General features: G+C 40.5%; 1 protein-coding gene across 1 annotated transcript in view; it reads right to left on the bottom strand.

Moving 5' to 3' along the window:
* The window catches only part of LOC135477071 (serine/threonine-protein phosphatase 6 regulatory ankyrin repeat subunit B-like), a 160,192-nt gene that overhangs the window by 65,571 nt on the left and 72,585 nt on the right, over positions 1-22,036 (bottom strand). The window contains exons 19-25 of the mRNA XM_064757224.1: positions 21,020-21,118; positions 19,456-19,554; positions 16,941-17,039; positions 15,373-15,471; positions 12,820-12,918; positions 11,164-11,262; positions 7,975-8,073 (exon numbers count right to left, since the gene is read on the bottom strand). Of these exons, the coding sequence (XP_064613294.1) occupies positions 7,975-8,073; positions 11,164-11,262; positions 12,820-12,918; positions 15,373-15,471; positions 16,941-17,039; positions 19,456-19,554; positions 21,020-21,118 (693 nt within the window). The remainder of the gene's footprint in view (positions 1-7,974; positions 8,074-11,163; positions 11,263-12,819; positions 12,919-15,372; positions 15,472-16,940; positions 17,040-19,455; positions 19,555-21,019; positions 21,119-22,036) is intronic.

Genomic DNA, 22,036 nt, shown 5'->3' on the forward strand with positions numbered 1-22,036 from the left:
TGTTATAAAGATATAGTTGCGGCAGACGCTTGATGTTATTCATTAGCACGGTAGCACATGATAAAATCATAAACACACGAAGATCCCCTCTGTGCCAGATGCCAAAGTTTTGGTCTAAGCTATTTATTTTAATGCTAATCAGGGATGGCGATGAAAGACTTGTTACTGTAGTCAATACAGGTAGAGAGTTGTCGCCCTTTGCAACTCCCTCATTCTGTGACGTAGGTGGCATTAAAACGACATCGAGTGTCTTTTAGTTGTCACGGCAGCTCAGAACTTGTTGTTGCGACGTTTTGAGGATGCATGGTGGTATGTATTTCTCTGAATTAGTTCAGATAATGTTTTACGAAGTAAACATGGTCATTTTATGTTACGTAAGTGTACAATGAGTGTGAATCTGCGAAGGAGTTGAAGCTATCGATAACTGACAGGAGATGTCACAGTTTGTCCACTTTTTGTGACTTTAATGACATAAATTCAGATATACAATTGGGCGCTAAATATAACATCGTTCTTTGTATTTAATTTCACGTGTAAGGAGCTTTGTGAACTGCATTGATGTATGGTTCTTGCTGAGCGTGCGAATTTGCTCAAACGGTCTACCTACAGAACCAATAACAGTTCTAATAAAGCAGCAGTAATCAACCCAGCCTACCGACATATTTGGTAGTTGGCAGACGAGCCGACGTGAGCTTTATTTTTGAAACATCAGTATCAGCCTGAAGAAAATGTGCCAGTAATGTTCAAATTTGTATGTGTGATCCAAAAGATGTGTCAGTATTAAGAAAAGAACGTGACTCTCTGAATAATGTTATGGAGCGTGTGACTAAAAGATTATGAGCAGCTGATGTTATCTCTTGGTCCTTTTGACTTTTATGATGAAGCCTATGCAAAGTTTGATAAGATTGAACAAAATAATTTGCATCTTGCTCAAGAGATTACTGAATATATTCGTAACCTTGAATCAGATAAGTTGGAAGGTACATCTAGAAAAAGATCTGTTTTATCGAAGGGTTTGTCTAAAGGATCCAGTGCTTTAAATCGGGTTGAAACAGCAACCCAGGTAGCCATGTTGAAATCAAAACTTAAGTTTATTGATTCAGAAGCTCAAAAACGGTTAGAGTTAGACAGAATCACAACCCTTAAGGAGTTAGGTATGGCTCAAGCCAAATTTGAGGTTATTGCTGAAGCAGAAAGCGGTGTTTGTGATTTTCAATCTCGTGGAGATATTGATGTATCATGTGTTCCAAAGTTTGACTTAGTTCAAGAGTACGTAAGTTCTCAACAGGCTACATCTGAAAATGTAAAGCAGTCCGACTGGTATGCGTACAGTGCAAATTCACCTGCAGTTACCAGTTGTCCAACACTGCATGGTGCTCTTACTGGGGTGGACATGTTTAGAGCCCCAAGGTCTGGTTTGAACACGCGTGCTTCATCATTTACACCGCATGCTTCTATTCAACCGACATGGGTTTACCAGCATACTCAGCACACCCCGCATGCGGTTATGTATGATTCTACTACTAATCGCCAGAATACTCAGTTTTCCACACCACTTGTCACTGAGCTGGACTCCGCATTATATGGGAGATAATCTGAGCTTGGAAATCTTACCGAAGCATTTGCACAACAAGTTAGTTTGGGACGATTACCACCCCCGGAGCCAGGTGTGTTTACTGGAGATCCTTTGAAATTTCCGGCTTGGAAAATTGCATTTAGTACTCTGATTGAGCATAAAGGCATTGCACCTGCTGAAAGAATATATTACTTGCATAAGTACTTAAGTGGCAAAGTCAAAGAAGCGGTGGAAGGATTTTTCTTTCTGACAAGCGACACTTTTTATGAAGAAGCTAAACATCTTTTGGAAGAAAGGTATGGTAATTCCTTTACAGTAGCTAGTGCCTTCAGAGACAATCTACGGGGTTGGCCGAAGATGGCATCCAGAGATGCTACCGCTTTACGCAAATACGCAGATTTCTTGCGACAATGCCAGTCAGCTATGCGGACAGTTCCGAGTATGAATGTTCTGAATGACGACCGGGAGAATCAGAAATTGCTGTCAAAACTTCCAGAGTGGTTAGTGCTGCGCTGGATTAGAGTGGTCGCTGAGTACAGGGACAGGTTTAAGTGGTTTCACCCATTCGCCGAGTTTGTTGTGTTTGTAGCGAAAGAAGCGGAAATATCTTGTGTTCCGGTGTTACAACTGAACAAAGGAACTACGGAAGGTGCAGCTGGGAGGTCTCGGGATAATTACAGTAAGAATAAACCAACTTGTGCACGTACTCTTTCTGCTGGTGCGAATGAATGCCGTGACAATGTAAAGGTGGATGAAAGGGCGATGATTTGTCTCTACTGCCAAAAACGGCATCATCTGCACGATTGTAGAGCCTTCTTACAACGATCTTTGACTGATAGGAAGCAGCTAGCTGAGGACAAAAGGCTTTGTTTTGCTTGTCTTGGAGCCAATCACAGAGCTAAGTTTTGTAAACAAAGGATTACATGCGAGGCGTGTGGTAAGCGATATCCTACTTCGCTGCATGGAGATTACAATACAAGTAATAACCAAGCTAATAAGGATGAGTCCAATGTGACAAATCCAGTTTGTCCCACATCTTCTCACACAAGAGTAACCCACAAGAATCACAGTGGTAGCGCAAGTAAATGTGCGATGATAGTTCCAGTTTGGCTTTCACATCTTGATAATGCAGATAAAGAGCGAATGGTATACGCATTATCGGACACGCAATCGGACACCACCTTTACTTTGGATAAAACCGGGGAAGAACTTAGACTACTAGGAATAGATGTGATATTAATGTTGTCGACTATGTCTGCAGATAAGCAGTTGATGGAAAGTCGCAGAATAGATGGATTAAGCGCCCGAGGATTTGATAGTTCACAGAAGATTCAGCAAACAGATCACACATTCCGACACCAGAAGTTGCGGTGAGATGGCATCATCTTCAGAAGATTGCAGACAAGATTTTGCCCATTAGTGAAGTGGAGGTGGGTCTCCTCATTGGATACAATTGCCCTCGCGCACTGGTACCGCCAAATGAGGACCATGAACCATATGGGCAGAAGATCGATTTAGGATGGGGTATTGTCGGCATAGTTGACTCAATTTTCAGTGAATCTGGAGCTGATCCCATCGGTCTTAGCCACAGGATTCTTGTCTGTGGACGACAGTGAAAGAAAAGGATATCCGTCTGTTGTGATCCATTCCGTACGATCAGCGGGTAAGGAGACAATTAACCCCAATACAGTGACTAGAATGATGGAGCTAGATTTTAGCGAACACAAGGATACTCTTCTGACGATCGTTTGTTCCTGAAAAAGATAGGGAGCGGCATTAGACTTCGTGATGATAAGCATTATAAATTGCCTCTGCCTTTTAAACAATCAGATACCAAGCTCCCGAACAACCGGAGCCAGCCCCTACATCGTCTGTATCGGCTGAAGCAGCGTTTTACGCGTGAAAAGAAATATCGAGATGACTACATCAAGTTCATGCGTAATATCATTCACCAGGTGTTTGCTGAGCCAGTTCCAGAGGTCGAGTTGGAACTTAACAATGTCACAGTTTGGTATCTCACACCATGGGTCATACCACCGGAAAAGTCCAAACGAAATTCGCGTAGTTTTTGACTGCAGCGCGAGCTACAGAGGCCATTCATTGAAGGATCGTATATTGCAAGGTCCAGATCTTACAAATTCACTGACAAGCGTTCTGTGAAGATTCAGACAAGACTCAGTCGCATTTATCTGCGATATTGAACAAATGTTCTTCCAGTTCAGGGTCAAGTCAGAACATCACAACTTTCTGAGATTTCTTTGGTGGAGCGACGATAACCTCAGCGGTGATCCCATCGTGATGCAGATGACGTTGCACCTTTTTAGAGCTTCTCTTCTCCTCCCTGTGCGAGCTGTGGTCTGAAGGAAACGGCTAATAGGAACGAAGAGAAGTATGGAAAGGATGCCGCAGAGTTTGTTAGGCATGACTTCTGTGTCGATGATGGGCTGAAATCGACAGCTTCCGCTGAGAAAGCCATCGACCTGATTGACAAAAGCATGGTCATGTGTGCTGAAGGAGGTTTGCGTCCCCACAAGTTTGTCTCCAGTTCAAAAGAAGTGCTAGCTGCGGTCCCTTCAGAAAATCAGGCAAAAGGCATACAGAGCCTGGATCGTATGTTTGAACCTTTACTGGTTGAAACAGCACTTGGGGTATGGTGGTGTATCGAATTGGATGCATTCAGGCTCAGGTTTACCTTGCAGTATAAACCCCTTTCAAGACGTGGTATCTTATCTACTGTATCTTCCATCTACGACCCCCTACGATTTTCCGCCCCAGTCGTTCTATTAGGGAGGCAGATACTACAAGAGTTATGTAGAGGTTTTCTAGATTGGGACAGTCCGTTGCCAGACTCTGTGCGTCCAAAATAGGAGAGCTGGAGAAATGATTTGTTTTTTTTTCTAGAGAAGGTTTGCGTGCAGCGCTTTGTGAACCAGCTAACTTTGGTCAAGTTCGTTCGGCAGAACTCCACAGTTTTTCAAATGCCAGTAATAGTGGTTACGGCAAGTGTACCTACTTGCGGCTTACAGATGATAGACAACAAGTGCATTGCTCATTTATGATGGGTAAAATCAGGGTTGCCCCTATGAAGCACGTTACGATCCCTAACTGTAAACTGTAGTTAACTGTAGCTCTCGTTTCAGCCAAGATTAGTGCCTTCTTGAAGCAGGAGCTGGAGTTTGAGGATATCCAGGAATACTTCTGAACTGACAGCAAAGTGGTACTAGGGTATGTTACGAACGATGTTCGCAGATTCCATGTGTTCGTCGCGAATCGTGTGCAACAGATAAGGGAATTAAGCGAAGGAGCACAGTGGCGGCACATACCCTCAGACAAGAATCCAGCTGACTAAGCATCCCGAGAGTTGAGTGCTAAACAGTTCGTAGAGTCATCTAAGAGGATATGTGGCCCAGCCTTTCTCAGGGAGATGAGGATTCCAGACTTGGATGTTGAGACTCAGGAGATCGTATGTGACGAGAACGACCCAGAAGTTAGGAGAGCCACGACGGGGGCGATTCGGGCTAGCACGTCTGAGGGTTTTTCTCTTGAACGGTTCCAATACTTTTTCAATTGGTATCGTCTGAAGAGGGCGGTGGCTGTTTGTCTTAGACCCAAGATCGCAAGGTGAAGATTAACCGGTGCCAAAGCGGGCAAAGTCCATTCATGAGTATTAGCCAGTAAAGAGCGAGGATATCGAGGAGGCAGATTATGTTATTCTGAAGTTGGTGCAAAGAGTATCGTTTTCGTTGGATATCAAAGTCCTTGAATCTGTGCATGAGAACGAGAAGTCTACAAGGCAAACAGAGAAAGATCTCAAGAGAGTTTTAACAGGCACAAGTTCGATTCATCGATTGGACCCTTTCCTTGATGATAACGGCATCCTACGAGTTGGTGGCCGATTACAACGGACAGAATTCTCTTCAAATGTAAGACATCCTGCTGTTTTGCCACCATATCACCACATTAGTGATTTGGCACTTTCATGATAAGACAGGACATCAAGGCAACTTGAAATGACGACTAACCAGTTGAGGGCGCACGGTTTTGGGGTCATCGCTTGCAGTTCTGCCGTTTCGCAGTACATCAGTAAGTGTGTGGAATGCCAAAGGCTACGTCATGACGTTCAAGAGCAGACAATGGGATATTTTGCAAAAGATAGATTTACAGAAGCTCCTCCTTTCACTTACTGCGGAGTGAACCTATTTTGACCCTGGATTGTGAAGAATGGACGGAAGAGCTTCAAACGGATGGGGTCTTATTTACCTGCATTACCTGTCGAGCGATCCATGTCGATACAGCCTATTCTGTCGACACAGATTCGTTCATTAACTCGCTTTGTCGTTTCTTGAGTATTCGTGGCTCTATTGGGCAGTTGAGATCGGATCGCGGAACAAGTTTTGTGGGCGCGGAACGAGAACTCCGGAAAGCTGTTGCAGAAATGGACCAGACTCGAGTCCATATGTTTCTATCGGAGAAAGGCTGCGATTTCTTTGAGTTCAAAATGAATGTTCCCAGCGCTAGTCACCCAGTCGGAGTGTGGGAGCGACAGATAAGGACCGTGCGCAGTGTACTTTCTGGTCTCCTCAGGAAGGGAGGCTCGCAACTTGATGACGACTTCTTACGTACTCCGCTGTACGAAGTCACTGCTATTGTTAACAGCAGACCGCTTACGACCAACAACTTGAATGATCCTATGTCTTTGGAGCCTTTCACTCCAAATCATTTGTTGACCATGAAGGCTAGTGTTATTCCCCCCCCCCCCCCCCCCAGGCGCTTTCCAGCATGCAGATCTGTACTCTCGAAAACGCTAACGTAGAGTACAGCATCTGAGTAGCGAGTTTTTGGCACCGTTGGAAACACGAGTATTTGCAGACCTTAGAGACTAGCAGCAAGTGGAATCGTCCAGAGCGGGATGTCCAAGTAGAAGATGTTGTCTTATTAAAATAGGATCTGCCGCGCAAGCAGTGGAGGTTGGCGCGAGTTAAGGAAACCATTGTTGATAGAGATAATTATGTACGCAAAGTTACCTTTGTCATTGCTACTCAGAATCTAGATAAGAAGGGGAAACGAGTTCAATCCGTACCCTTTGGGAACGTCCAGTCCAGGAATTAGTTATGCTGGTTGAGAACCCCAGTGATTAAATATATATTTGTATTTTGTTATGGAAATCAGAACAGTCTTATTTAGGGAGGTATGTTACTGTAATCAATTACAGGTAGGGAGTTGTCGCCCTTTGCGACTTCCTTGTTCTGTGACGTAGGTGTCATTGAAACGACGTCAAGTGTCTTTCAGTTGTCACGGCAGCTCAGAACTTGGGTTGTTGCGATGGTTTGAGGATGTGTGGTGGCATGTATTTCTCTGAATTAGCTCAGATAATATATTTACGATGTAAACACGTTTATTTTATGTTACCGGAGTGTACAATGAGTGTGAATCTGCGTAGGAGTTGAAGCTATCGATAACTGACAGGAGATGTCACAGTTTGTCCACTTTTTTGTAACTTTAATGACGTAAATTTCAGATATACAATTGGGCGCTCAATATAATATCGTTCTTTGTTTTTAGTTTCACGTGTAAAGAGCTTTGTGAACTGTATTGATGTATGGTTCTTGCTGAGCGTGCGAATTGCTTAAGCTGCGTACCTACACAACGAATAACAGTTCTAATAAAGCACCATGAATTGACTTTGTCATTTCCTCAAAGTGAACTCACAGCAGCATTCGTTGCACACCGATGCGGTAGCTGCTGTGATAATACTTCCCTGGGGTAAACCAATTTTCTGCTCACGAGTATTAGAAAGAGTGGGCCCCCACCCGTACTTTTAATTAAGCGGACTGATAGATCTTTTAAGGTTCCATAGTTCGGAGCCGTGGCGTAGACCTTTTCAAGGTCGAAAAACAGTGAGAACATATCTTCAATATAAATAAAGGGATCACAAATAAAGGTTTTGAATCGAACATAGTGATCTAAGCGATAGAACCGGCAAGGTCGAAACTATTGGAATAAACAACCACACAACTGAACGCCTGTATACACCAAGATTTAGCTGGAGGACTGAGGTTACACGTCGTCTGATCCCTTTTTGTAGTGCTTTAATGTAATTGTATGTTAAATGGGTTGACGAAACAGCATTGTGAGAATTTCTAGACCACCACGTCTAATAAATTGTATTTCATTGGTTATGTCTGACCAGTTGCCAGCTATCACATTGTCGTCGCGGCTCTGGTTTTACTCTCTATGTTGTACCTCTTTAATAATATAAAATGAAAATGGCACACAATCTATCACACATTACTAAAAGAAAGAAAGCAAAATCTGCAAAAAAGACAGTGAGTGATGGTTAACAGAACAGAACAAAACATAAATTGTGTTAAAACATTCCCCAGCCCAGATCTACGTACCTCATCCTGTACGTTTATATCAGCGCTCTTCTCTCCAAGTAGACGTAGAAGATCCATTCTACCACGTGACGCTGCCAGGTGCAAAGCTGTTTGTCCTTTCTGTGTTAACACAATCAGGAATCAGTAAACCTGTACTTACAGAGGCAGACATTAATAGACCCTCAAAACTAAACTTGTTTCACATTTCCACAACCTGAATGTTATGTTTGTGTTATAGCTGTGTATCCAGTACACACAAGCATCGAGGCAAAGCGCCTGTCGTTATGCTCTGCCACACCCTTAAACAGATAATATCGTGATTTTAAAAATAATGCATATTCAGACAGTCTTGCCGCACAGCAGTTGGAAACTCTATGTTATGTGTGTGAAAGTCGAGCGTGTAAATAAAGACAGAAGTCCAAATCCCTTGATCGTGAGTTCTATATTTTGACGATGTTAATGCCCCAGATGACACGGATTTTGGGTTTTAGGTGTTCCAGGTTACAAAATATCAACCACTTGCAGTTTGGTGCAATGCCAAGTTTTAATCACATAACTTCCGAGTGGTAGTTTGAGTTGCCTTGGGAGCAGCGAAAATCATAAGCTTAGACATTTTCCCAACTAAAAATGCGCTTAAGGGTACAAAATTTAGAGATTACCATTCCACAGCTCAGCATTTTTGGGGTGCCCAAAACTCAGGAGAAAAAGCCTTTTCTCCCACACACTCAGAAGTGTAGCAGACCGAGTATGGGAATTCATTAATTCTTTACAAGATGCTGAGTTTGATAAATCCAATTTGGAATATAACTATTAGAGAAAAGCCGTTGAATAGTTGTCAGTACACACTACCTTTCAGTTGGTATGCTCAGGGAAATATGTAAACAAATACACATGTACCCAAACTGTTGCATTGGGTTATTGTTTAGATGGTTTTTGTAGAGTTCGTCTCGACTAATAATTGTTGTTAGCCCACATGATGAGACCCTGTTTCACTATATCGAAACGACAAAAGTTTGTGTGAAAGCAGTTACGTTTTTCCTTTTTAATATTGATTAATATTAGACAAAAAATTTACCGTGATGCAAATGTATTTAACGTCATTTTTTGCAAATAGTCGTGGGGAGTAATAAGCCATTGATGTTGTCAACTTACACAAGTATAACCCATGTGAGAAGCCAGACTGATGTGATCGTAAGGCCTAACGAGACGTCTGGTGTGTGAGCCCCGTTTTTATTTGGGGCGACTAATGCGCACCACACTGTACTGGGTAGTACGGTTATGGCATGTTCATAAGGTATGGCTTTCTCATTTACTGAAGTAAAGTTACCCTCATTTAAGTCTGTTGAAATGTTTCTTTTCTAACAGTCCAAATCAGTAATATGTCCGTGAAAGCTCTAAACTTATATCACCCATGTAAGACCTCATCTTCCTGTCAGCAAGACTGATACTGGGCTTTGTAGGCTTCATAATCTCGCTTCCTTAACTGTACATATGAAAGTGTTTAGATTTATTTGTTTGATTGGTGTTTTACGCCGTACTCAAAAACATTTCACTTATACGACGGCGGCCAGCATTATGCCGGGAGGAAACCGGGTAAAGGTTGCTGGCAAATCTTCCCACCTACGGCTGGAGAGAAAAGTGTTGAGAATCTACTTTTTTGATAGCCAGTGGAGCTGCGATCCGCGTACATCCGGCCTATGATTTCAACCAATCATTGGTCGTCTCTTACAAGTGTGTATTTTCCTGTTATGAGGCAAATGCATTATACAACTGCAGTAAGCAGTGCTATGAATGGTCAAGCGCTTTAATAAAATGAACAGGCAATGTACCCTATGTTGTTGTTTTGCCAGTACTTTCCAGCTTGCCTATTTTGCCATAAAATGACCATTCTGACGATAGCCTTTCGACAGTCGATGTGCATGAAGCTAGCACTTCTACGTCTTCTGTGGAAAGAATTTATTCTGTAAACACCGGATAATTATCATTACAGCCTCTTTCCAACGCCGTGTTGTTTTGAACTCCTGTCAGTGATAAAAACTGCGGTGCCTGTTGGTAAAGTGAAGCCTCTTTCGGCTACGAATCCTGCATATTTATGAAGGAAAGTTCAAGGCTTTGAAGGGTTAATATGCTTCAGAAAATCACGGTAGATGTTGGACATCGCTAGCTTAATTAAATGAAGATGGTAGAAGCCATACTACAGTGATTTTAAGGCATTATTTCTTACTACTCGTAGTAAATTTAATGCGCAGCACAATCTACGGTGTAGAACAGTAACCGAAAGAAGTGTAGAACCGCGAACGATCTTCTCCAAGATAATGAGACAGTGGTATTAAATGATGGTTCTGTGACTCACTTAGATGGTACAAATGGGGGTTTTCATAATCTGATGTTACACTATCATGCAAAAGACAAGAGCCCTTTTGCACATAATCAGTAGAATATTAACACCCGTGTGGAAATTACCATTATCCTAGTTCCGTATGTTTGGGATTCGAACCCCGCTCTAAACATCCCGGTTATTTCCCCAGGTGTAAGTGAAAAAGTTAGACAGCTACAAATATAGTAGCAAAGCCTGTAAAGCACTCTTTCCTCTGAATATTATCAGTGATTTAAACGAATCAGCAAATGGGGCTATACCAGGAAAACAACAGGTTGAAGCATACTCGATTTATCTGAAAACAAATTCAACAAACTTTTGTGTAAGAGTCTAGATATTCAATGCTGTATAATTTTGTGTTGTTGCGGCCAGTTGGTTAGTGCGCAAGCGCAGCGTAATGACCCAGAAACCTCTCACCAATGCGGTCGCTGTGAGTTCAAGTCCAGCTCATGCTGGCTTCCTATACGGCCGTGAGTGCGAAGGTCTGACAGCAATCTGCGGATGGTCGTGGGTTTACCATGGGCTCTGCCCGGCTTTGCGCCGACGTCCTATGAGTAAAATTTTCTTGAGTACGGCGTAAAACATCAATCAAATAAATTAATGTAGCAGCCAAATATGTTACATGTACATAAAACAGAAAACGGTAATGCAAGTGATGGTTGAAAAAATGAAAAGTATCTATTTTTGTTTCTCTTTTGTGCACGGTTATACGATTACGGAACTGCTCATCCCGCAAACATATTTATTAGCCCCCTCCAAATTGCCCAATAAATCACCGTCATTCACAGCAGAAACATAAAGTGTTTCAAAAACAGCAGCAGAGAACCACTCACCCGAGTCTGAAAGTTGACATCATTGCTCCTCTCTACCAGAAGAGGAAGGACGTCTAGCTTACTACGTGACAATGCCAGCTGAAAAGCGGTTAGTCCTCTCTGTTATCAGTAAAAAATTCATTTAAAAATACACCATGATATATTTCATAAAGAAAAACAGCGCACATTGCACAATTTCATCACTTGCATGATATTTATATATTATAGTGGTTATGGTTGAATTGCGTCCCTAGCCGATCTCCAGCCGGCCGCCCGGAACGGCTCAGCAGAGGACGTCATAGACGCAAAAACAAATGTCCAGCTGGCCTAAAAAACCTGGGAATTCGTATCAGAACAAAGTTATTTTTCAGATTGATTCTAGCTACACAGAAACAAATGAATTGGTGTATGAATTTGAAGCGATAATGAACGACATTGAAGTTCCCATTTATGACACTGGCATCTCTGGGCAGATTTCAGATTCTTTTTCAATTTGATCTTTGTCCAGGCATTTCCAGCCGCACTTGCAATACGGATTGGTAAGGTATGGGTTTAATCTGTGTGTTTTCGCAACTAGGTTAAATATTTTATTTAATGTTCAGAAAGTAAGCATATATTGTACAAAAAGGAAATATGTCAGAATTGTGCAGGGAAATGTTTTTTCTATAAAATGCATTTAGCGAGCATACATGCAGATGATTCACGCTTCAGTTCACGAAGTCTGTCGTCAAAGTCTCTGTACGTGCGCTTCTGTAGTGGTGGTGGGCTCCTCCTGCTAGCTGTGTCATCTTTATTTTATTGGATGCTTGTGCTTTCTCGAATGCGTTAAAGAGCTCGTTTCCAGAAGTTCTGCATAACTTGACTAACTGCGACAAAACAATGTTCGGAAGAATGACAATGTCCGCGGCCAGTTTGTGACACGGTGTCGTATTTGGTGCTTGGTGTTGCATTGGACCCCGTCTCAGTGCATTTTCCAGAAATCCAGTCTTTCTCTTTTTTTAAATTTACGGGTATGTGTAGCCGTTCTTTCCTAACATACGCCGGCCTCTCTGGGGTGGAATGCTACTGCTTAATTTCCTGTGCCACAACTTGACTCGGAATGATATACAATGCATCTACCGTTATTCATAGACATTCTCTTAGTTTTTTGAGCATACTTCAAACATTGACATCACTGAACATGTCGCAGTCATAATTGTTCACTGCCAAACTCATCACAACTTACGTGCAAAATAATGAGCCCTCTGCTGTGAAATATAGCTCCCCGGCGATAGCCCGCTGCTAGTAGTTAATCAGCGGAGACTAACGTGCGTTGGCGGAAAATATGCATAAAACCAGCCTCACAATTATCTAGTGACTTTAGGTGCCATATTACTCTCATTAATGCACCCTTTTTCAATATTTTTACACTCAATTTAACAACATACATAGGGGTGTATAACTTAATTATGAATAAAAAATAAATTTGAACAGTACTTTTTTAAATAATGAGTTTTGAGAAAGTCTTGCATCACACCAGCTGGAAACCCTTTTTAAGTCGTCTACAGACATGCCGTAAACAGTGGTAGTATGCACTCGAGAAACCCAAATGGGCCGAGAAGAACCTAGTGCCGTGTTCACGTACACGAAAATAAATCTTAAGTAAGCATTCCTAACACAGCGAAGACAACTACTTACTCTATTTTGTACGTTGACATTGGCTCCCAGCTCCAGCAAAATACGAACAAAACACTCGTTACCATAAAATGCCGCCTCAAGTAAAAGTGTCTGCCCAGCCTGTTATGTATGACATAAAAAAATGAAATCAGTACACAGCAAATTATTAAGACGCTCCTGCTAACCTCGTAGAAGTCATACCTCACAGTGGAGTAAAATTGAATGAATGATATCGGCTTAATGCCACATTGCAACTGTTTCAGCCATATTGTGGCGAGAACAAGAGGCGATGATTCGTTTCGACATGATTGTGAAAACATCAAAAATAAAACAAACATGTTCAAAAACAGACAAGAAAAGTCAAAACAGTTAAAACTTGAAAACCACGAGGTTTTTAAAATAGTTTTTCACAAACTGTATATCCACATATCTTTGTATCCATGTTAATATTAATAATCAGTAAAATTCATATTTCATGATATAGTCTTATGGCCCTCAGGTGTTTTATCACAGAGTTGACTGTGTTTATCACAGCATCACCTGCAATACTGTCACACAAATCACATAAAGAGTTGACTGTGTGGAGTCTTTGACGAACATAGCATCGCATCCAGCACACCGTAGGACAGTGCCCGTACCCACAATAAAACTGTGAGTTAAACGACAATGTCCAACAGGACACCTCGTTTAAACTACGTAGTCTCTTCCAGACATATTACGTGTATCCGAATTATAGCCAATGACAGGGTGAATAGCGTACAGTTTATTACGTACATTCACCCCGCCCAAGACGACGAATATATTTAAGAATGTTCGATGGAAAATCAATATAAAATATTGTTATTTTCCATATAGGTTTATTTAAGGCAGACTTTGCCTTCCTGTTTAGGACTGTGTTTTCATGGATACCAATGTGACTCGGTATACAACAGAATATTATATCTTTATCTCTTTTAATTAGTTTGGTATGTAAGGCTAAAATTTTTTAATATATTTTGCTGTATTGCCACAATGGTGGAGAGTGAATCACTACATATGATTGCTTTCTGGGTACGGCAGAAAGAAACATGTGATGAGGCCAGAAGCATGGCGTTGACCTCAGCAGAGAAGATTGAAGAATATTGAAGGCAAAACAAAGACACGCGCTGTTCTAAGACAGCCGCAGAGGCAACCCTGTATCCATCCTTTGACCCATCAGTATATAAAAGTTTATAATCCGGGTAATTAGCCTTTATAATCAGTAAAATGTCATTGAGTTGTGAAAGGATTTGTATTAGATTCATTGTGTTAGATGAAACATTAATTTGCGTTGTTGGATGAAGCCAGAGAGGAGACTTAAAGTTACGAGTTAATCCTGCAAAAACTAGTGTGTCAATGCAAACGCCTTCACTCAAAGTTTCTTAAGTTTTACAGTGAGTATAGATCTCTTGTAGATATGGACAGAGCGTCCAGAATCTCTGTGGCTCTGCTTTGTGACTGTGTCTCATTCCGCTTAGCCAGCGGATAGGTGCCGTATCTTCATCGTGTTGAATTTGTTCGCCGCTTTGTGAAGTATATGAAGTATTTTGAGGGTTTTTTAAGTGGAAAATGTAAACTCGGTCTAAGCTGCACATTTGTAGGTGTTATAAAGACAAAGCTGAAACTGACGCTTGATATTATTCATGTTTTCAGCACGGTAGCCCATTAGAAAATCATACACATACAAAGAACCCACTGTGCCAGATGCCACAGTTTTGGGCAAAGTTATTTATTTTATGCTAATCAGTGTTGGTGATACTGCCCTGGGGTACACCCATGTCCTACTCATGAAAGTTAGAAAGAGTGAACCCCACCTGTACCATCCTTTAATTCATGATCAGATAAAATTTTAGATATACATAATGGTAAGCGGACTGTATGACCCTGATCTGATAGATCTTTTAAGGTTCCATAATTCCAAGCCGTGTCGTAGACATTTTCATAATCGAAGAATAGTGAGAACATATGTTCATTATTAATAAAAGCATCACTAATAAAGGTTTCGAATCGAACATAGTGATCTAAACGACAGAACCGGCCAGGTCGAAACTACTGGAATAAACAACCACACAACTAAACGTCTGCATATACCAAGAATTAGCTGGTGGACTAAGGCTATCCGTGGTCTGATCCCTTTGGTGTGCTTTATTGTAATTGTATGTCAAATGGAATGACGAACCAGCATTGTGAGAATTTCTAGACCAACACGACTAATAAATTGCAATTAACATCCCTGCATCTTTTTTAATTTATTCTACTTAAGCCATGGTGCTAAGGGGCGTGTAAATTGCTAGTATTTATGCATTTACATGAACAGTTATAATAAAACTCTGACTCAGGTAAACTGACAAGAGGCTGTATTTCATCGGTTATGTCTGACCAGTTGCCAACTAGCACATTGTCGTCGCGGCTCTGGTTTTACTCTCTATGCTGTACGTGTTTAATAATATGAAATGAAAATAGCACACAAACTATAAAAAGATAGTGAGTGATGGTTAACAGAACCGAACAGAACATAAATTGTGTCAAAACATTCCATAGCCCAGAACCACATACCCGATCCAGTACGTTTATATCATCGGTCTTCTCTACCAGTAGACGTAGAAGATCCATTCCACCACGTATCGCACCCAGGTGTAAAGCTGTTTGTCTTCTCTATGTAAACACAATCAGGAATCAGTAAAACTGTACTTACAGAGGCAGACATGAATAGACCATAAAAATTCAACTTGTTTCACTTCTCCACAACCTGCATAATGTTTATATCATAGTTGTCTATCCAGTACACACACAAGCATCGAAGCAAAGCGCTTTTCGCTGCCCTCTGCCACACCTTTAAACAGATATATGGTGATTTATAAAATAATACATATTCAGAAGATCTTGCCGCACAGCAGTTGGAAACTCTATGTTATGTGTGTGAAAGTCGAACGTGTAAATAAAGACAGAAGTCAAATCCCTTGATCGTGAGTTCTATATTTTGATGATGTTAATGCCTCAGATGACACGGATTTGGGGTTTAAGGTGTTCAAGGCTATAGAATTTCTTTCACTTTTGCAGTTTGGTGCATTGCCAAGTTTTAATCACATAACTTCCGAGGGGTAGTTTGACTTGCCCTGGAGCAGCGGAAATCATAAGCTCAGAGATTTCCCCACTAAAAATGCGCTTACGTGTTTAAAATTTGGAGATTATCAGTTCACAGCTCAGCATCTTTGGGGTGCCCAAAACTTCAGGAGAAAAAAGCCTTCTCTCCACACACTCAGAAGTGTAACAGACCGAGTATGGGTATTCATGAATTCTTCACACGATCTTGAGTTTGATAAATCCAATTGGAATATAACTATTAGAGGAAAGCCGTTGAATATTTGCCAGTATACACCAAATTTCAGTTGGTATGCTCAGGGAAATACGTAAAGAAATACACATTTACCCAAACTGTGCATTGGGTTACTGTTCAGATGGTTTGTAGAGTTCGTCTCGACTAATAAGTGTTGTTAGCCCACATGATGGGACTCTGTTTTACTATATCCAAACGACAAAAGTCAAATAAACCGATTGAGCAACTTTGAGCTGTACACTGTCAACAAAAATTTACGGCTGGGTATAAAATCCTTCCTTCTTCTGCTGTGAATCCACGCCTTCCCGACGGCCAAATACTTTGTAATCTTAAAAAAAGGCTAACTGCATTGTTCTTTGACGACCTGTTTTTACAAATGTATCCAGAACGGCAAACCATTTCGTGGAGAAATTGGACGTGATTGTTGTCATTCTTGTAAATTTGTTAACACTGAACTAAATGGCGAAGCTCTGAACGCTGGCGCTGGTAAAAGTCGGACATGTATGTCGTACATGTAATTCAGTGGGGACTAACGTGTGTTGGCGGAAATTATGCATAAAACCAGCATCATAATTATCTTGTGATTTTAGGTGCCAAATTACTCTGGTTAATGCACCATTTTTCAATATTTTTACACCCGAATTTAACAACATATATAGGGGTATACATCTAAATATGAATAAATAATAAATTTAAACAGTTGTTCTTTAAAAAATGAGTCTCCAGAAAGTCTTGCACCACACCAGCTGGAAACTCTGTTGCTGAACCATCAAATACAACTACTTACTCTATTCTGTATGTTGACGTTGGCGCCCTGCTCCAGCAAAATGCGAACAAAGCACTCGTTACCATGTAATGCCGCCTCATGTAAAGGTGTCTTCCCATCCTGTTATGTATGATATAAATGACTGAAATCAGTACACAGCAAATTATTAAAAGGCTCCTGCTAGCCTTGTAGATGTCATACCTCACAGTGGAGTAAAACTGAATGAATGATTTCGGCTTAATGCCACATTGACAATGTTTCAGCTATACTGTGGCGAGAACAAGAGGCGGTCTTTCGTTTCGACATGATTGTGAAAACACCAAAAATTAAACAAGCATGTTCAAAAACAGACAAGAAAAGTCAAAACCGTTAAAATTCGAAAACCACGGGGTTTTTAAAATAGTTTTTCACAAACTGTATATCCATATATCTTTCTATCATTATGAATATTAATATTAATAGTCAGTAAAATTCATATTTTTATGATATAGGCCAATGGCCCTCAAGTGTTTTATTACAGAGTTGACTGTGTGTTGTTTTTGCCGAACATAGCATCGCATCCAGTAGACTGTAGGACAGTGCCCGTATCCACAATAAAATTGTGAGTTAAACGAGAATGTCCAACAGGACACCTCGTTCAAACTACGTAGATTCTTTAAGACATATCAGATGTATCCGAATTATAGACAATGGCAGGGTGAATAGCGTGCAGCTTATTACGTACATTCACCCCGCCCAAGACGACGAATATATTTAAGAATGTTCGATCGAAAATCAACATAAAATATTGTTATTTTCCATATAGGTTTATTTAAGGCAGACTTTGCCTTCCTGTCTAGCACTGTGTTTTCATGGATACCAATATGACTCGGTATACAACAGAATATTATATATTTATATCTTTTAATTACTTTTGTATGTAAGGCTAAAGTTTTTTAATATATTTTGCTGTATTCCCACAATGTTGGAGAGTAAATCACTACATATGATTGCTTTCTGTGTACGGCAGGAAGAAACATGTGATGAGGCCAGAAGCAAAGCGCTGACCTCAGCAGAGAAGACTGGAGGATATTGAAGACAAATCAAAGACACGCGCTGTTCTAAGACAGCCGCAGAGGCAACCCTGTATCCATCCTTTGACCCATCAGTGTATAAAAATGTATAATCCGGGAAATTACCCTTTATAATCAGCAAAAATGTCATTGAATTGTAAAAGGATTTGTATTAGATTCATTGTGTTCGATGAAACATTAATTGGCCTTGTTGGAAGAAGCCAGGGAGGAGACTTAAAGTTACGAGTTATTCCTGCAAAAACTAGTGTGTCAATGTTATTCCACCAAACGCCTTCACTCAAAGTTTCTTAAGTTTTACAGTGAGTATAGATCTCTTGTACATATGGACAGAGCGTCCAGAATCTCTGTGGCTCTGCTTTGTGACTGTGTCTCGTTCCGCTTAGCCCGCGGTTAGGTGCCGTATCTTCATCGTGTTGAATTTGTTCGCCGCTTTGTGAAGTATATGAAGTATTTTGAGGGTTTTTAAAGTGGAAAGTGTAAACCCCGTCTGAGCTGCACATTTGTAGGTCTTATAAAGACAAAGCTGCAGCTGACGCTTGATATTATTCATGTTTTCAGCACGGTAGCCCTTTAGAAAATCATAAACATACAAAGAACCCACTGTGCCAGATGCCACAGTTTTGGGCAAAGCTATTTATTTTAATGCTAATCAGTATTGGTGATACTGCCCTGGGGTACACCCATTTCCTACTCATGAAAGTTAGAAAGAGTGAACCCCACCTGTACCTTCCTTTAATTCATAATCAGATAAAATTTTAGATATACAAAATGGTAAGCGGACTGTATGACCCTGATCTGATAGATCTTTTAAGGTTCCATAATTCCAAGCCCTGTCGTAGACATTGTCATAATCAAAGAATAGTGAGAACATATGTTCATTATTAATAAAGGCATCACTAATAAAGGTTTCGAATCGAACATAGTGATCTAAACGACAGAACCGGCCAGGTCGAAACTACTGGAATAAACAACCACACAACTAAACGTCTGCATATACCAAGATTTAGCTGGTGGACTAAGGCTATCCGTGGTCTGATCCCTTTGGTGTGCTTTATTGTAATTGTATGTCAAATGGAATGACGAAACAGCATTGTGAGAATTTCTAGACCACCACGACTAATAAATTGCAATTAACATCACTGCATCTTTTTTTAATTTATTCTGCTTATGCCATGGTGCTAAGGGGCGTGTAAATTGCTAGTATTTATGCATTTACATGAACAGTTATAATAAAACTCTGACTCAGGTAAATTGACAAGAGGCTGTATTTCATCGGTTATGTCTGACCAGTTGCCAACTAGCACATTGTCGTCGCGGCTCTGGTTTTACTCTCTATGCTGTACGTGTTTAATAATATGAAATGAAAATAGCACACAAACTATAAAAAGATAGTGAGTGATGGTTAACAGAACCGAACAGAACATAAATTGTGTCAAAACATTCCATAGCCCAGAACCACATACCCGATCCAGTACGTTTATATCATCGGTCTTCTCTACCAGTAGACGTAGAAGATCCATTCCACCACGTATCGCACCCAGGTGTAAAGCTGTTTGTCTTCTCTATGTAAACACAATCAGGAATCAGAAAAAACTGTACTTACAGAGGCAGACATGAATAGACCATAAAAATTCATCTTGTTTCACTTCTCCACAACCTGCATGATGTTTATATCATAGTTGTCTATCCAGTGCACACACAAGCATCGAAGCAAAGCGCCTTTCGCTGCCCTCTGCCACACCTTTAAACAGATATATGGTGATTTATAAAATAATACATATTCAGAAGGTCTTGCCGCACAGCAGTTGGAAACTATGTTATGCGTGTGAAAGTCGAACGTGTAAATAAAGACAGAAGTCAAATCCCTTGATCGTGAGTTCTATATTTTGATGATGTTAATGTCCCAGATGACACGGATTTGGGGTTTAAGGTGTTCAAGGCTATAGAATTTCTTTCACTTGCAGTTTGGTGCATTGCCAAGTTTTAATCACATAACTTCCGAGGGGTAGTTTGACTTGCCCTGGAGCAGCGGAAATCATAAGCTCAGAGATTTCCCCACTAAAAATGCGCTTACGTGTTCAAAATTTGGAGATTAGCAGTTCACAGCTCAGCATCTTTGTGGTGCCCAAAACTTCAGGAGAAAAAGCCTTCTCTCCACACACTCAGAAGTGTAACAGACCGAGTATGGGTATTCATGAATTCTTCACACGATCTTGAGTTTGATAAATCCAAATGGAATATAACTATTAGAGGAAAGCCGTTGAATATTTGCCAGTATACACCAAATTTCAGTTGGTATGCTCAGGGAAATACGTAAAGAAATACACATTTACCCAAACTGTGCATTGGGTTACTGTTCAGATGGTTTGTAGAGTTCGTCTCGACTAATAAGTGTTGTTAGCCCACATGATGAGACTCTGTTTCACTATATCCAAACGACAAAAGTCAAATAAACCGATTGAGCAACTTTGAGCTGTACACTGTCAACAAAAATTTACGGCTGGGTATAAAATCCTTCCTTCTTCTGCTGTAAATCCACGCCTTCCCGACGGCCAAATACTTTGTAATCTTAAAAAAAGGCTAACTCCATTGTTCTTTGACGACCTGTTTTTACAAATGTATCCAGAACGGCAAACCATTTCGTGGAGAAATTGGACGTGCTTGTTGTCATTCTTGTAAATTTGTTAACACTGAACTAAATGGCGAAGCTCTGAACGCTGGCGCTGGTAAAAGTCGGACATGTATGTCGTACATGTAATTCAGTGGGGACTAACGTGTGTTGGCGGAAATTATGCATAAAACCAGCATCATAATTATCTTGTGATTTTAGGTGCCAAATTACTCTGGTTAATGCACCATTTTTCAATATTTTTACACCCGAATTTAACAACATATATAGGGGTATACATCTAAATATGAATAAATAATAAATTTAAACAGTTGTTCTTTAAAAAAAGAGTTTCCAGAAAGTCTTGCACCACACCAGCTGGAAACTCTGTTGCTGAACCATCAAATACAACTACTTACTCTATTCTGTATGTTGACGTTGGCGCCCTGCTCCAGCAAAATGCGAACAAAGCACTCATTACCATGTAATGCCGCCTCATGTAAAGGTGTCTTCCCATCCTGTTATGTATGATATAAATGACTGAAATCAGTACACAGCAAATTATTAAAAGGCTCCTGCTAGCCTTGTAGATGTCATACCTCACAGTGGAGTAAAATTGAATGAATGATTTCGGCTTAATGCCACATTGACAATGTTTCAGCTATACTGTGGCGAGAACAAGAGGCGGTCTTTCGTTTCGACATGATTGTGAAAACACCAAAAATTAAACAAGCATGTTCAAAAACAGACAAGAAAAGTCAAAACCGTTAAAATTCGACAACCACGGGTTTTTTAAAATAGTTTTTCACAAACTGTATATCCATATATCTTTCTATCAATATGAATATTAAAAATAATAGTCAGTAAAATTCATATTTTTATGATATAGGCCAATGGCCCTCAAGTGTTTTAATACAGAGTTGACAGTGGGGTGTCTTTGCCGAACATGGCATCGCATCCAGTAGACTGTAGGACAGTGCCCGTATCCACAATAAAATTGTGAGTTAAACGAGAATGTCCAACAGGACACCTCGTTCAAACTACGTAGATTCTTTAAGACATATCAGATGTATCCGAATTATAGACAATGGCAGGGTGAATAGCGTGCAGCGTATTACGTACATTCACCCCGCCCAAGACGACGAATATATTTAAGAATGTTCGATCGAAAATCAACATAAAATATTGTTATTTTCCATATAGGTTTATTTAAGGCAGACTTTGCCTTCCTGTTTAGGACTGTGTTTTCATGGATACCAGTATGACTCGGTATACAACAGAATATTATATCTTTATCTCTTTTAATTAATTTTGTATGTAAGGCTAAAGTTTTTTAATATATTTTGCTGTATTGCCACAATGTTGGAGAGTAAATCACTACATATGATTGCTTTCTGTGTACGGCAGGAAGAAACATGTGATGAGGCCAGAAGCAT

The sequence above is a fragment of the Liolophura sinensis genome, chromosome 10 (genome assembly GCF_032854445.1).
Source record: "Liolophura sinensis isolate JHLJ2023 chromosome 10, CUHK_Ljap_v2, whole genome shotgun sequence".
NCBI classification, from domain to species: Eukaryota; Metazoa; Mollusca; class Polyplacophora; order Chitonida; family Chitonidae; genus Liolophura; species Liolophura sinensis.